Source organism: Candoia aspera, chromosome 4, assembly GCF_035149785.1.
Source record: "Candoia aspera isolate rCanAsp1 chromosome 4, rCanAsp1.hap2, whole genome shotgun sequence".
NCBI lineage: Eukaryota > Metazoa > Chordata > Lepidosauria > Squamata > Boidae > Candoia > Candoia aspera.
In genome coordinates, this window is record NC_086156.1 from 92,003,061 (window position 1) to 92,015,705 (window position 12,645).

The following is a 12,645-nucleotide window of genomic DNA, read 5'->3' on the forward strand; positions in this document are numbered from 1 at the left end:
ACAGTCAGAAATATATGGAAAAGACAGGTGACTGCTTTCATTATCTACAAAAATGTAAACAATATTGCAAAACCATGGAGAAGTCAATTTATTTATTTTTATAGTGTGTTATTACAAAATAACCAGACAGAAAACTTCTCGGGCATTTTTCTTTACACCAATTATTTTTTTATGACTTTGCAAGGACCTAAACTTTTAATAATTACAAATTTCAAACCTGACATCTATGACCTGCTCTTCCCAAGAACTTTTGAAAGGGTCCCCTGCACTTCCTTCTTTCAGATGCTATAGATCAAGGGATTGAGCAGTGATATAATGATGAAATCAGTGGACATACTGTATCTTTCTAGCTCTTCTCAACCACCTTCCTGTCTTGACCTCCACGTGATTAGAATGACAATGACTTAGGATATGGGATTGTAGCTTACCTACTTCTCAAGGGCTAGCATCAATCTGAAAGGACATGATAAGTCTCTATCTCTACCTCAGTTGTGATTCCCTTTGAAATTGCTTTCAATTCCTGAGAAAACTGAAGGCAAAAGGCATAGAAAGTATCATGACAAGAGAATCAAATACAAAACATAGCTGAATTCACTGTTTTGGTGCAGGTTTTCCAATTCAACTCCATCATATAGTGTACTGGATTGCAAACGGCAACATATCCATCATAAGCCATGACTATCCAGAAGGAGAAATCAGAATCCTTAAAGGAGACTAAGAGAAAGACTTGTGAAAAGCAGCCAAAGGAAGAGATATTTCTGGTGTCCATGAGTTAATTTAGAATGGGTTTGGGGACAATGAAATAAAAAATGTTGGTGAACAGAATAGAAACAACATTAAAAGAAATTTTCAGAATCTCCACAATTTAGAAAGGACAAATTTGATATTCCTATTTCTCATGCTATAGATGATTGGATTGAACAGGGGTGGAAGAAGGGAACACAGAACAGTCAGCCCAAAATCTAAATAAGATGGGGTGTTAGAAGGAGTTCTCAAATAGGCAAAGCATCCAGTTAATGACAACATAGGCACTACTATAAGGTGGGGGATACAGGTTGATAAGGCTTTTTGCCTTCCTTGTTCAGAAGGGATTCTGAGCACTGCCTTGAAGATCATGGCATAAGATACAATAATAAAAGTAAAACAACCTAGTCCTGCAATGCCACTGGCCACAATAACTCCAGCTTCAACTAGTTTGAAGCCAGAGCAGGACAGCTTTAGCAATTGTGGGATTTCACAGAAGAATTGGTTGACAACATTAGAACACAAAAGGGTTGAAAAAGTGCCAGTGGTATGCGACATTCCATAGAGAAGACTGGTGACCCAAACCAGAATCATGATTTCAGTGCAGGCTTTCCAATTCATCACCATCTCATAGTGCAGTGGATTGCAAATGGCAACATATCGATCATAGGCCATGACTGTGAGGAGGGAGATATCAGAAGCTTCGAAGGAGATAAACAGAAAGACTTGAGCAACACAGCCGAAGTAAGAGATGTGTCTCGTCTCTATGAGGGAATTAATCATGGATTTGGGGACAATGACTGAAACAATGCCCAGGTCTTGCACAGCCAAATGCATTAGAAAGAAGTACATGGGGCTGCGCAGTTGGTGGTCACAAGCTACCACAGTGATGATGAGAAGATTTGCTGTCGCATTTGCCAGGTACAATATAAAGAACAGGAAGAAATGTAGCAGGTGCAGGTGCCGAGTTTCTGAGAATTCCAGGAGCAGAAAGAAAGACAGAGTGGTTCGATTCTCCATGTTTAACTTATGACATACCTGCAACGAAGCACAAGTGAGAGACATTATTAGAGAAAACTGTGTATGGTGCCTTGATCTGCACAAAAGTCGCAATACAAAGCTAGAAAGAAAAAACATGTACTAAAAAGAGTTACAGTGATGTGTGAAGGTGGAGACTCTAATTGCATCAGTGTGTATAACATGCACCTGCCCTCACTCACACACTCATAAAGAGAGACCGTGACTGGGACACAGAGAGAGAGGCAGAATAGTTTTGTGAAAAAATAGAACTTTCCTTAATGATCTCTTACATGATTTACACCTTTTCCTTGAAACTCCAGCTTAGCTCATTTGTTCAAATGTAACACTGAGTTTAATCAAAGAGGAAAGAAAAATATTCCCAGAGGTCAGAGATTTTTTGTTCAGAACCGATACCCTTCTGCTCCAAAAGGCATCTGGCACGAATACCTAACTTCAGTAGTCCCTTCAGAGAGTGCCTGGGTATGAAAATTTCATTAGCTATTGGGAACAAAAATAATATGACAATGGAACCAAGTTTGACCCTTTGCAGCTAACACAATGGCAGATGCAGGAAGAAGAAATTTGCCAAAAATAAGGTTGTCAGAGCCATGCATTTTTCCTGGGCATTACTTCTTTTAGTGAGAACAATTTTCATCACTCTGTCAAGGCCTCGTTTGCTCTTCCATAAAATATCTTGTTTAACCAAAAGGATTAAATATATTAAACTACATTATTTAAAAATAATTATTATTTATTTATTTATTTATGTATAAATAAAAATATATGAAAGATAAAATGAAATAATTCTCATCCTCTGTTTTGCTTCTTCCTGTTCCCTCACTTTTTCCCCAGAAAGTCTGATCTGTATGAGCTATCCTGCTCCAGGACTGAAATCTGATATGAAATGAGCAGGAAAACTCATTTTTTTTTCTCGTGGAAGGGATATTTCTGGTGTCCATGAGTTAATATATCATGGGTTTGGGGACAATCAAATACAAAATGTTGGTGAACAGAATTGAAACAACATTAAAAGAAATTTTCAGAATCTCCACAATTTAGAAAGGACAAATTTGATATTCCTATTTCTCATGCTATAGATGATTGGATTGAACAGGGGTGGAAGAAGGGAATACAGAACAGTCAGCCCACAATCTAAATAAGATGGGGTGTTAGAAGAAGTTCTCAGATAGGCAAAGCATCCAGTTAATGACAACATAGGCACTACTATAAGGTGGGGAATACAAGTTGTTAAGGCTTTTTGCCTTCCTTGTTCAGAAGGGATTCCTAGCACTGCCTTGAAGATCATGGCATAAGATACAATAACAAAAGTAAAACAAGCTAGTCTTGCAGTGACACTGGCCACAATAACTCTGACTTCAACTAGATTGAAGCCAGAGCAGGATAGCTTTAGCAACTGTGGAATTTCACAGTAGAATTGGTTGACAACATTAGAACACAAAAGGGTTGAAAAAGTGCCAGTGGAATGCCACATTCCATAGAGAAGGCTGGTGACCCAAACCAGAATCACGATTTCAGTGCAGGCTTTCCAATCCATCACCATCTCATAGTGCAGTGGATTGCAAACGGCAACATATCGATCATAGGACATGACTGTCAGGAGGAAGAAATCAGAAGCCTTGAAGGACATAAAGAGAAAGACTTCAGCAACGCAACCAAAGTAAGAGATGTGTCTCATGTCTATGAGGGAATTAATCATGGATTTGGGGAGAATGACTGAAACAATGCCCAGGTCCTGCACAGCCAAATTCACTAGAAAGAAGTACATGTGGCTGCACAGTTGATGGTCGAAAGCTACCACAGAGCAGATAAGAAGATTTGCTGTTGCAAGTTGCCAGATATAATATGAAGAATTAGAAGAAATATAGAAGCTGCAGGTGCCAATTTTTTGAGAATTCCTAGAGCAGAAAGTAAGGCACTGCAGTTTGATTCTCCATCTTATGACATACCTGCAAGAAAGCACATGCTAGTGATATTATTAGCGGAAATCTAGGTATGTGTGCTGTGCATGGTGGCTTGAGCTGCAGAAAAGACACAGTACACAGCAAGAAAGTAAATATATACTAAAAAGTGTTAGAGAGATTCTTGAAGGTGGAGAGTGGCTAATCGTTTAAGAATGTATAAGATGCACCTGCACTGACGAATTCATAGAGACAGTGATAGAGACACACAGAGAGAGGCAGAATAGTTTTGTGAAAACATAGAGCTTTACTTAAGAGAGTGTTAAATTATTTAAATTTCCTACATGAAACTTCACCCCCTGTTTAGCTCCTTTGCTCAAATATAACACTGAATTTAAACAAGGAGGTGAACATAAATACTCCCAGTAGTCAGGGCTTTTGAGAATTCAGGGAGCAGAAAGTAATTGATGTGATTCTCCATGTTTCATTTATGACATACCTGCAAGGAAGCACAGGTGAGAAATGTTGCTGAAATCCTCCAGTACAATGACTTTCTCGACTTTCGTGGGTCACCAAGTTTGATGTTACCTTCTGAAACAGCCACCTGGCTTTATCTGAACATAAGGATCTAGAATAAGATGAATGAGCGGCATACCAACACTTAATCTTTGCATTGGTCTTAATCCTCAGCTCCAAGGGATCTGTGGTTTCAGAAAACCAAGGAGCACATCGAGCAAAGCCAGCCAAAGAGCACTGGCAAAGCAGTTATGGATAGGAATCCCCAACCTTCCTTTCCTTCCAACTGTTGCAGGATCCTTCTAATGCTGTCCTTTGAGGACCAGAATTCTGTGCACAAGTTCCAGAGAAATGGGATTCTCCCATCACCCCTTCAGTGCAGAAACATGATCTTTATTTAATTCTTGATTGTCAAGAGAAGGGGCACCTCTTGAAAACTTGTGCTTCTGAAAGCTACGTCTTATAAATTTATCTTGATCTGTACAATCTCAGGAAATTTCCTGAATTCTGCCTCTCTTCGATGCAGCAAGAATCTGTTTCTTTTCTTTTTCTTTTTTGGCTTCTATAGATGAATACTTAGTGAATCACGTCTTTGCAATTTGTAATTTCCCCTGCTGCTCTCCAAACTCCATGTTTTATCTTTGAGCAAATTAAATATGTTATTCCTTAGGAACATTTTCTCATTCAGTTAAATAATACATTACATTCTCAAAAATTACTACTGCTAGGTATGTAGATTGAAGTATTATGTCTGTTGTATTCCACATAAATTGTCAATAGCTAATTATTTGATGGCCTTTATATCATTTTTTCAAATATTAGGTAATATAAGTTTTATTAGGACAACCCAAATAATGATATAGTTTCATTTTTGGACTTCTGGAATGCATAAGCCTACTTAATAATGTATGGCACAAGGATTCTAAGAATGAGAGTAGAGAGGCCTTGGCCTTGACCGAGAGAGGGAAGACCCATTACCAAGGCAACAAACAGAGAAACGTGGCTTAAGCCCATATGAAGAAAGATATTATGACAGGCACCCCCCTAAGTCACATGGAGCTAAAAGAGGGAGGAGGGGAAGCACATTCACACTTGCAAGATTCTGTTACAATAGCCCGTGTAATAAAAGTAGTTCTTGGACTATGCTGTATCTGTTACTGTATCTGGTCCACCTTGTAGGGCTGACATTTTGTGATTAGAGTACATTTGTAACAAGAAGTGTGAGGAATATGGAAAATACACTAATAAATCCTCTCTCCCAACACCTTTAGTTTTAAGGGAAGGTAGAGCTAGCTTTCTTCCTTCTCTCTGCAAGCTTTCCAAGCATCAGACGAAAAATCTCAGAGTGGAGTGTAACAACTATACTCTGTTTAACAACTACACTCTGATCTATGAGACAAAACTCACTGACCAAATAACTGTGTTTGTCTGGACCCATAATTAAGGAAGACGGTGACAGGTCCTCACTGATAGTTTTCAAGTAGGGGCTGGACAGCCATCTGTGAAAGATACTTTAATCTGGATCTGCACAGTGAGCAGGGATTTGGATTCAATAGTCTAAATCACTACCCCCATTCTTGGACATGCTTTTTCAATTCATGGTTGCCACTCATACTTTTCTCACAGTTTATTTCTTATACTATTTTATTGCAGTGTAATAATGTACTGCTTTAACGGTGTCTTTAAAAGGGTCATTCCTTTCAAACCATTGTTGATAAGTTTTGGACTAGATGTATGCTTTCTTGACTTTTTTCACAGGGATGATTTAGTTTTCTCTCTCCCTCTCTGCCTTAAGACAATTAAAATCTCCCCATCAAATAAGATCAAAGAGGGTTTTTTTTTTTGTCCCATAATTTTAAACTAAAATATTAGTTGGACGCACCCTGCCAGATCCATGATTTTTTAAAGATCAGCATTCCTTGAGTAATATTTAGCCTGGATTTTACATCTTTCTTGGATTTTATTATTTATTGTATTTTATGATAATTGTTTTATGGGATTGTAATGTTTATGTTTTGTGTGGGATTTTATTGTAAACTGCCCAGAGTCCCTCTTTTGGAAGAGATGGGCGGTGGCTTTTATTTGAGTAATAAATACATACATGAATAAAATATGACTTAAACATTTATCAACAAAGAAGAAACAATTTCAGAAATGCTACCATCCATTGTCCCTTAAGGGCAAAAGTCCTAAAAATCATGCCAGTGATATTAGTTTGCCTATTAGGGATCAGTTCATCTACATTTAAACAACCTGTAAATATATATATTTTAATGTTTCTATCAGCATGTGGGAGAGGTATCATCATTTTAAATACACATTACTTTTATTGTTTAGGATGGATAAAGAACCGCACCCCACACATGAATAGATTCATTATTTTGATGCATAATCTTTTTAATTTGAGTCCAAATTTCTGAAAATAACCCCCTTCGTTTTCTCCCCTCCTCCATAACATCTTCTATTGCAGCAGAGCACTAGGTTATGTATCATTTCGATAAACTCTCTTCCCAGTGTCAACACTGTACAATTGAGTCTAACAAATAGTTTAGCCACACATATTTAACTAAATGCCAGTTTGCCCGAGAAAGCAGGATCTTCCTTTTCTGTTAAATGTTCAGTATACAAATCACTTACTACGGTTCTTCGTAGAATCTGTATATATTCCTTAGTCTCGTAAGTATAGGTGCTGTACTGGATAAATATTATCCAAGTCTTGTTCGTTCATGTACAGATGTATCATCAGTGGGAAAGGTTAAATTTATATTCAGCAAGCTTATTAATAGTTTCGTCGTTTCCCTCAAGACTTAGTTACACAGCATAAGTCATTACAGTTGAAATGAGTCAAAAAATTAAAATGAGTGTCTATGTTCTTGTTAATATAATTAGCAATTAGCAGCTTCTGTCATCCATGTCAGATATGGATTAAGTGAGAAAAGTGCATGAAGCATGTTCTACAGCTTGTCTCATTACCTGGGGTTCTATTTTACATTTATCTTTTAAGAGATTTCATTCCTGTCAGCCTTTTGAGGTAGACCACATCAGGAAAGACCCTCCTCAGGAAGACCAGATTTACAGTATACTTTATTGAGATAGGCTATAGTAGCTAAGTCTTGCAAGTCTGATGGTGCTTCTCCTTCCCACTCTGCCATGCCCCAATGAATCAGGGAGGAGTCATCCAGAGGCTCATCTTAGTACTGTCTCCTTTCCCAGGACTTAAGGAGTGTTTCTCTCCTCTTTATTTACGTAATGGTTTCTGAATATTTGCTTCAGGGCCATCTCCCTGGCTCATGTGAAAGGCATCTAAACTGCTGTCTATGTAGTGATAGCAGTGAGATCCATCAATTAGTTACACATAATGGGAATAACTTCTTCAAATACCGACAGTTCTAGAAGTTGATGCTTTGATTTCTAACATGCTACTACCTTTCTTATCTGCTGATAGATGTTGTTGTTGTTGTTGTTGTTGTTAGATTTTTATCCTATATAAGGCTGGCTTTCATGCTTAAGGGAGGCCTAGAACTCACAGTCTCCTGGTTTCTAGGCCAGCACCTTAATCTCTACACCAGACTGGCTCTCAGTAGTTCAAACCTTTAGGTGGCACCACTCTTTAAAGGTTGTTTGAAGGGCCTTGTCACAATATTCTCAACTCTGGGCCAACCAAATGTTGCTCTCAATATCCTATCCCATTACCTGGACACTGTAAATTTGGATGGGGAGAAACTAACTCAGGCTCAATCCTGTCAATACCACTTGAAGGTGGACATTAGAGCTCCTTAGTTCTGGGGACATCTGTCATGGCCAGCTCTGACTTTGAGGAGCTGGAGGAGGATGAGGTCACTTCTGAGGGCCTTGTGGGACAGCAGCCTGCCTCAGAGAACACCAGGGAGACACTGGGGCTCATTTGTCTGCACAGTCTGTGGAGCAGCTGGAAGTAGCAGAAGATGAGAGGTCTCATCCATGACCTCTTCCCGGTCCTAAGCCATGTAGGGATGAGTGAAAGGCAGAATAGAGGAGGTCTGCACAGCTCCTTGTGAGGCAAGGGTGTTCCCACTGCTGATTGCTTGCACCTGTGGGGCTCTATTCTAGAGCCACCGTGAGCAGGGAATCCTTAATGGGGAACAGCAGCTCCATTTACTGGAACCTCTGTCTATTGCACCCTGAACTCTTGCCTATGAAAACTCTCTGGTTTAAAACCGAGGCTGGCTGATGACATACGACTACTCCACAACCTCTGGACTGTGCTGTGATGGAATGTGTCTTTGAAGAGGGAGAAGATGTGATGGACTACAGTAATGCAGCCGGCTCTCAGGAAGGAGAGAGAACATTCCAAGGAGGGGGGTAGGACAAGAAACAACATAGCCCAGGTTATCTCCCTTAGAGTAGAGTGGATTTAGTCTGGCAAGCTTTTGTTTATCCAGCATGATCAAATAAAGAACTGAAGTTTGGCTGGACTGATCCCTCCTCAGTCTTGGGCTAGGCCTAACGTCAACCTTGCCAGGCTGTGTCATCTGCTTGTGAGGAGAACAAGTGGGCGATCTCTCTTCCTCTCCTTGTCTGGAGAGGTTCCATTGGACCATCAGACTTGGCTGCAGGTGTGTCTCCCCTCTTCCAGAGTTGTCTTAGCTTGCCATTGCCTCACCCAGAAGTCCCCCTACATCAAAGCTTTTAACTTGTTGTTCAAAGGTTGAGCTGCATTACTTTTTAAACATATATTATGGTTTCTCTCTCTTTTGTTTTATGATATATATCTCATGTTCCCCGTTTCAATGTGCTTGGTACATCGTAACGTTTCGCATGTCATTAGCTTGATGTGTGTTTCATCTTTGCAGGGAGGACGGTTGCTGCTGGGAGTATGTTTATCTCTTGGCTGTGAGCTCGGAATGTATTTCGGTTATCTCATGTGTTCAAGGTTGCTTTCCCAGGCTAGAAGAGCTGACGGTTGCCAGCACCTGGGACGGGTGGCTCGGCTGGTAGGGAGGCGGGGTTACATTTGCAGCGAGGGTTTTTAGTTTGTATTTGGTGCGCTTTCTGTCATTCCCAGCTTTCTCTGTACTTGTCACAAGTATCCTAATAAATCAGATTTCATTTAGCAACCTCTTGTGAGTCTGAGTATTTGGACTAGGCAATCATTACAGTATACACTTCCTCTCTTTACTGCCTGTGTTTCTTCTGCTTCTCTTTCAACTAGCATGAATGAACTGCAAGAAAACACCACTTGTTAAATGGAGAAAGAAAGGAGGTGAGCACAGCACAGTCAAGTCTCTCCAAATATATCTTCAGAATAGAGTTTTTTTTTTAAATAGTGCATCCAGCCCAAATTATAAAACAAAGCATTGGTCACCCATGGACCGTGTGTGTGTGTGTGTGCTCACACATGTGCACACATGTAATTTTTTCCATTCAATCATATCCAATTCTTGGAGACTGCAAGAACAAGTCCCTGCAGTTTTTTTGGCAAGGTTCTCCCCCCCGCCCACAGTAGTGGTTTGCCATTCCTTCCTTCGTAGGGCTGAGAAAGAGTGACTGGCCCAAGCTCACCCAGCTGGTTTGTGCCTAAGGCAGGACTAGAACTCAGTCTCCCAGTTTCTACCCTGATGCCTTAAACACTGCATCAAACTCCCTCCCATATGTATGTCTAGTATCTTTCAAAATGTGTCCTATGTCATGATGTCATCTTTCCTTTTGGCGTTTTATAGATGGCAGCCAGAAGGAACTGTTCTGAGATAGAAAAAACATTTTAGCTCTTTCCCAGCATTGCAGAAACTTCAATAAATGTTGTCTAAACTTTCAGAATATGAGTCATAATCATAGATACCTAGAAGTATGTTTGATCCTGGATGATGCCCACAGTCAGAATAATTTTGTGTATCTGTCCATTTTCTTGACAATGCAGGGAAATACAGTATCTTTTTACAATCAAATTGAAGAATTACATCACCCTCCACCAAAACTTTGTGGAATCGTTCTCTTGGGCATACATATCTTTAGCATTGCCTCATTATTCCTTGTGGGATTATTTTCTAAAGGGTGATGACATTCTGTGTGGGTCTCATGACGTTTGCAGCATGATTATGTAGATGATAAGTGTGTGTATATTTACTTGGGCTCATAGGTTGCTCTAGTCAGACCAATTCTGTGTAGACATGAAATTAACCTTAGAATACAGATTTGGAAGAGGATGTGTTAGATATAGGAAACTCAACCCTTTTCCTTTCTTTTGCTTCTAACTGTGGTCTATTAGTGCTGAGGTACCTGGGGAAATGAGAGAAAACTGATGGACACCCCGGTCAGCCAGGTAGGCATCATATTTTTCTGTCATTCATTGCTACCCAAAACCAGGTTTCTAAGTGTCGCTCTATGGAGTCATAAGTATGAAGTCTGAATCTGCAGTGAGAAGAGGAGTTGATGATACCCAGAGAGATGAGTTTTCCAGCTTATTTCATAAGAGATTTCTGTCCTGGAACAGAAGGATCACTAGTAGAGATCAAAGTTTCCGGGCAAAAAATTGAGGGAAAAGAAACAAGTAAACAGAGGATGAGAAGTATTTCAGACTCCCTTTGATTAAGAAAGACATTTCTTGGAAGAGCAGACAAGGCCTTGACAGGGTGATGCACGTTTTTCTCACTAACAGAAGTAATGCCCTGGAAAAATGCACGGCTCTGACAACCTTATTTTTGTCAAATATGTTCTTGCTGCATCTGCCATTGTTTTAGCTTCAAAAGGTCAAACTTGGTATTTCTCAAACATGAGAAATAAGCATATCAAACTTTTCCTGATTAAATGTTGCAATTCTGATATTTTCCATCAGCTCTGTTTTCAATTTGATTCTCTTGTCATGGAATTTCCATCCCTTTTTCATTCCGTTTTCTCAGGAAGGGAAAGCAACTACAATGGGAAACACAGTTGGGATGCAGATAGAGCCTTATCATATCCTTCCAGATCTACAATCCCATATCCTGAGACACTGCCATTCTAATCAGGTGGAGGTCAGGAGGGGAAAATGACTGAGGAGATCTAGAAAGATAGGTCCAATTGATTCTTTTACAGATGAAATACCGTATATATTTACACTATAGAAAGGCTCAGATTAAAAATGCATGTTTTTGTGTGTCTGTGTGTACCTGCCTAATTTGCATTCAATAACATTATTACTTTGGCCCAGTCTAGTTCTGCTGTACCTGTTTTAAAAAATTTTCTATAAGTTAAAATAGAGTGTGATTTATACTGTATAAGTTTGTTTCTGGACAGTTCATTCCACTTAAGGACTTTTTCTTTCATCTCTCTGGGCCTGACGTCATTGCTGTCTCTCAAGTACTCCAGTACTATGTGGGATCTAAGTTGTCAAAGTACTTTTATCAAAAGCAGAAGGAAGTATATAAATTTTTTCATGATCTATTTGGAATAATTAGCTGGAATGCAGATTTTCTTAAAGAGTGTGGAATTAGTTTATTTTGATCATAAAACAAATTTGTTTTAAAGAAAATAAGTTAGCTAAGGCCTCCCCAGAGGTGGCAAACAGTTGCTTCAAAAAGTGATTACTGCCTCATTGAGGGAGGACGTGGTGCTGCTTGCCTTGAAGGGGGCTGTCCTATTCCCTTTTCTTAAGGGTCCATCCTTGGATCCAAGTGTGTTACGCAATTGATAATATCTAAAATTTAAATGAATTACAGATGCATTTCGCTTTGGAAAGATGGCCAATCAGGGTCCGACAGATCTTCTGTGCTGGTGCACAAAACCTAGCCACATGCGTTGTAACAAAAGGTATTCATCTATGAGCAGCATCTGGATATGGGCAACCAGGATACCTGCTAATCAGAGGTAGGATGAATCTAGTTTGAATGTCTCCATAAAAGGGGTAACGAAGAAGAACATGTTCTGTAGTTTCCACCTCTTTGGTATCACAGGGGAAAAGCCCTTCAGCCATTGGTCCTTTTTATATTTACCATCCAATACTGCAGAGGGGAGTGCATGACATGGGCAAAAGAGAAAGCTTTCTGTTGGCTGGGTGTTTCTAGCTGTGTAAGGTAGCTGGCAGCAATGACAACATATCTGTTGTGTACTGGTGACAGGAAGGCCAAGGCCTCCTCTAGATCTGCTTTGCATTCCATATCCTTATCCTTTGCTTCAGCGTTTGTTTTGCCTGATCACATTTCATCTTGAGAACCAGAGAGGGAGAGTAGCCTAGATTTAAAAGTTTAGATTCAACATCCTTCATCCCTGTGGACTGGAAATTGTCCTGGAGAATTAATGGTGCTTGGTCTTGAGGATAGAAGTTACACTTTAACCAAAGGTTTATAGAAGCTAGACACACTCTTGACTCAACTTTTATCATATCTGTCTCCAGTCATAAATGTGCATTAAAGACAAAACGAGGTATCTGGAGAGCTGCTCTGATGCATTTAGGTTGTATTCTCTCCAAAGAAGTGAAACAAGGAGCTAGGTG

General features: G+C 39.7%; 1 protein-coding gene and 1 pseudogene across 1 annotated transcript; both read right to left on the minus strand.

Moving 5' to 3' along the window:
* Positions 1-849: 849 nt before the first annotated feature.
* Positions 850-1,764, minus strand: LOC134497341 (olfactory receptor 14A16-like). Its single transcript, XM_063303006.1, has one exon. The coding sequence runs from the start codon at positions 1,762-1,764 to the stop codon at positions 850-852; it is 915 nt and encodes a 304-aa protein (XP_063159076.1).
* A 1,039-nt stretch (positions 1,765-2,803) lies between these two features.
* Positions 2,804-3,719, minus strand: LOC134497342 (olfactory receptor 14A16-like; annotated as a pseudogene).
* Positions 3,720-12,645: the final 8,926 nt, after the last annotated feature.

Excerpts from the sequence above, each read along its gene's own strand:
- LOC134497341 (XM_063303006.1), bottom strand. The coding sequence starts at position 1,764 with ATGGAGAATCGAACCACTCTGTCTTTCTTTCTGCTCCTGGAATTCTCA.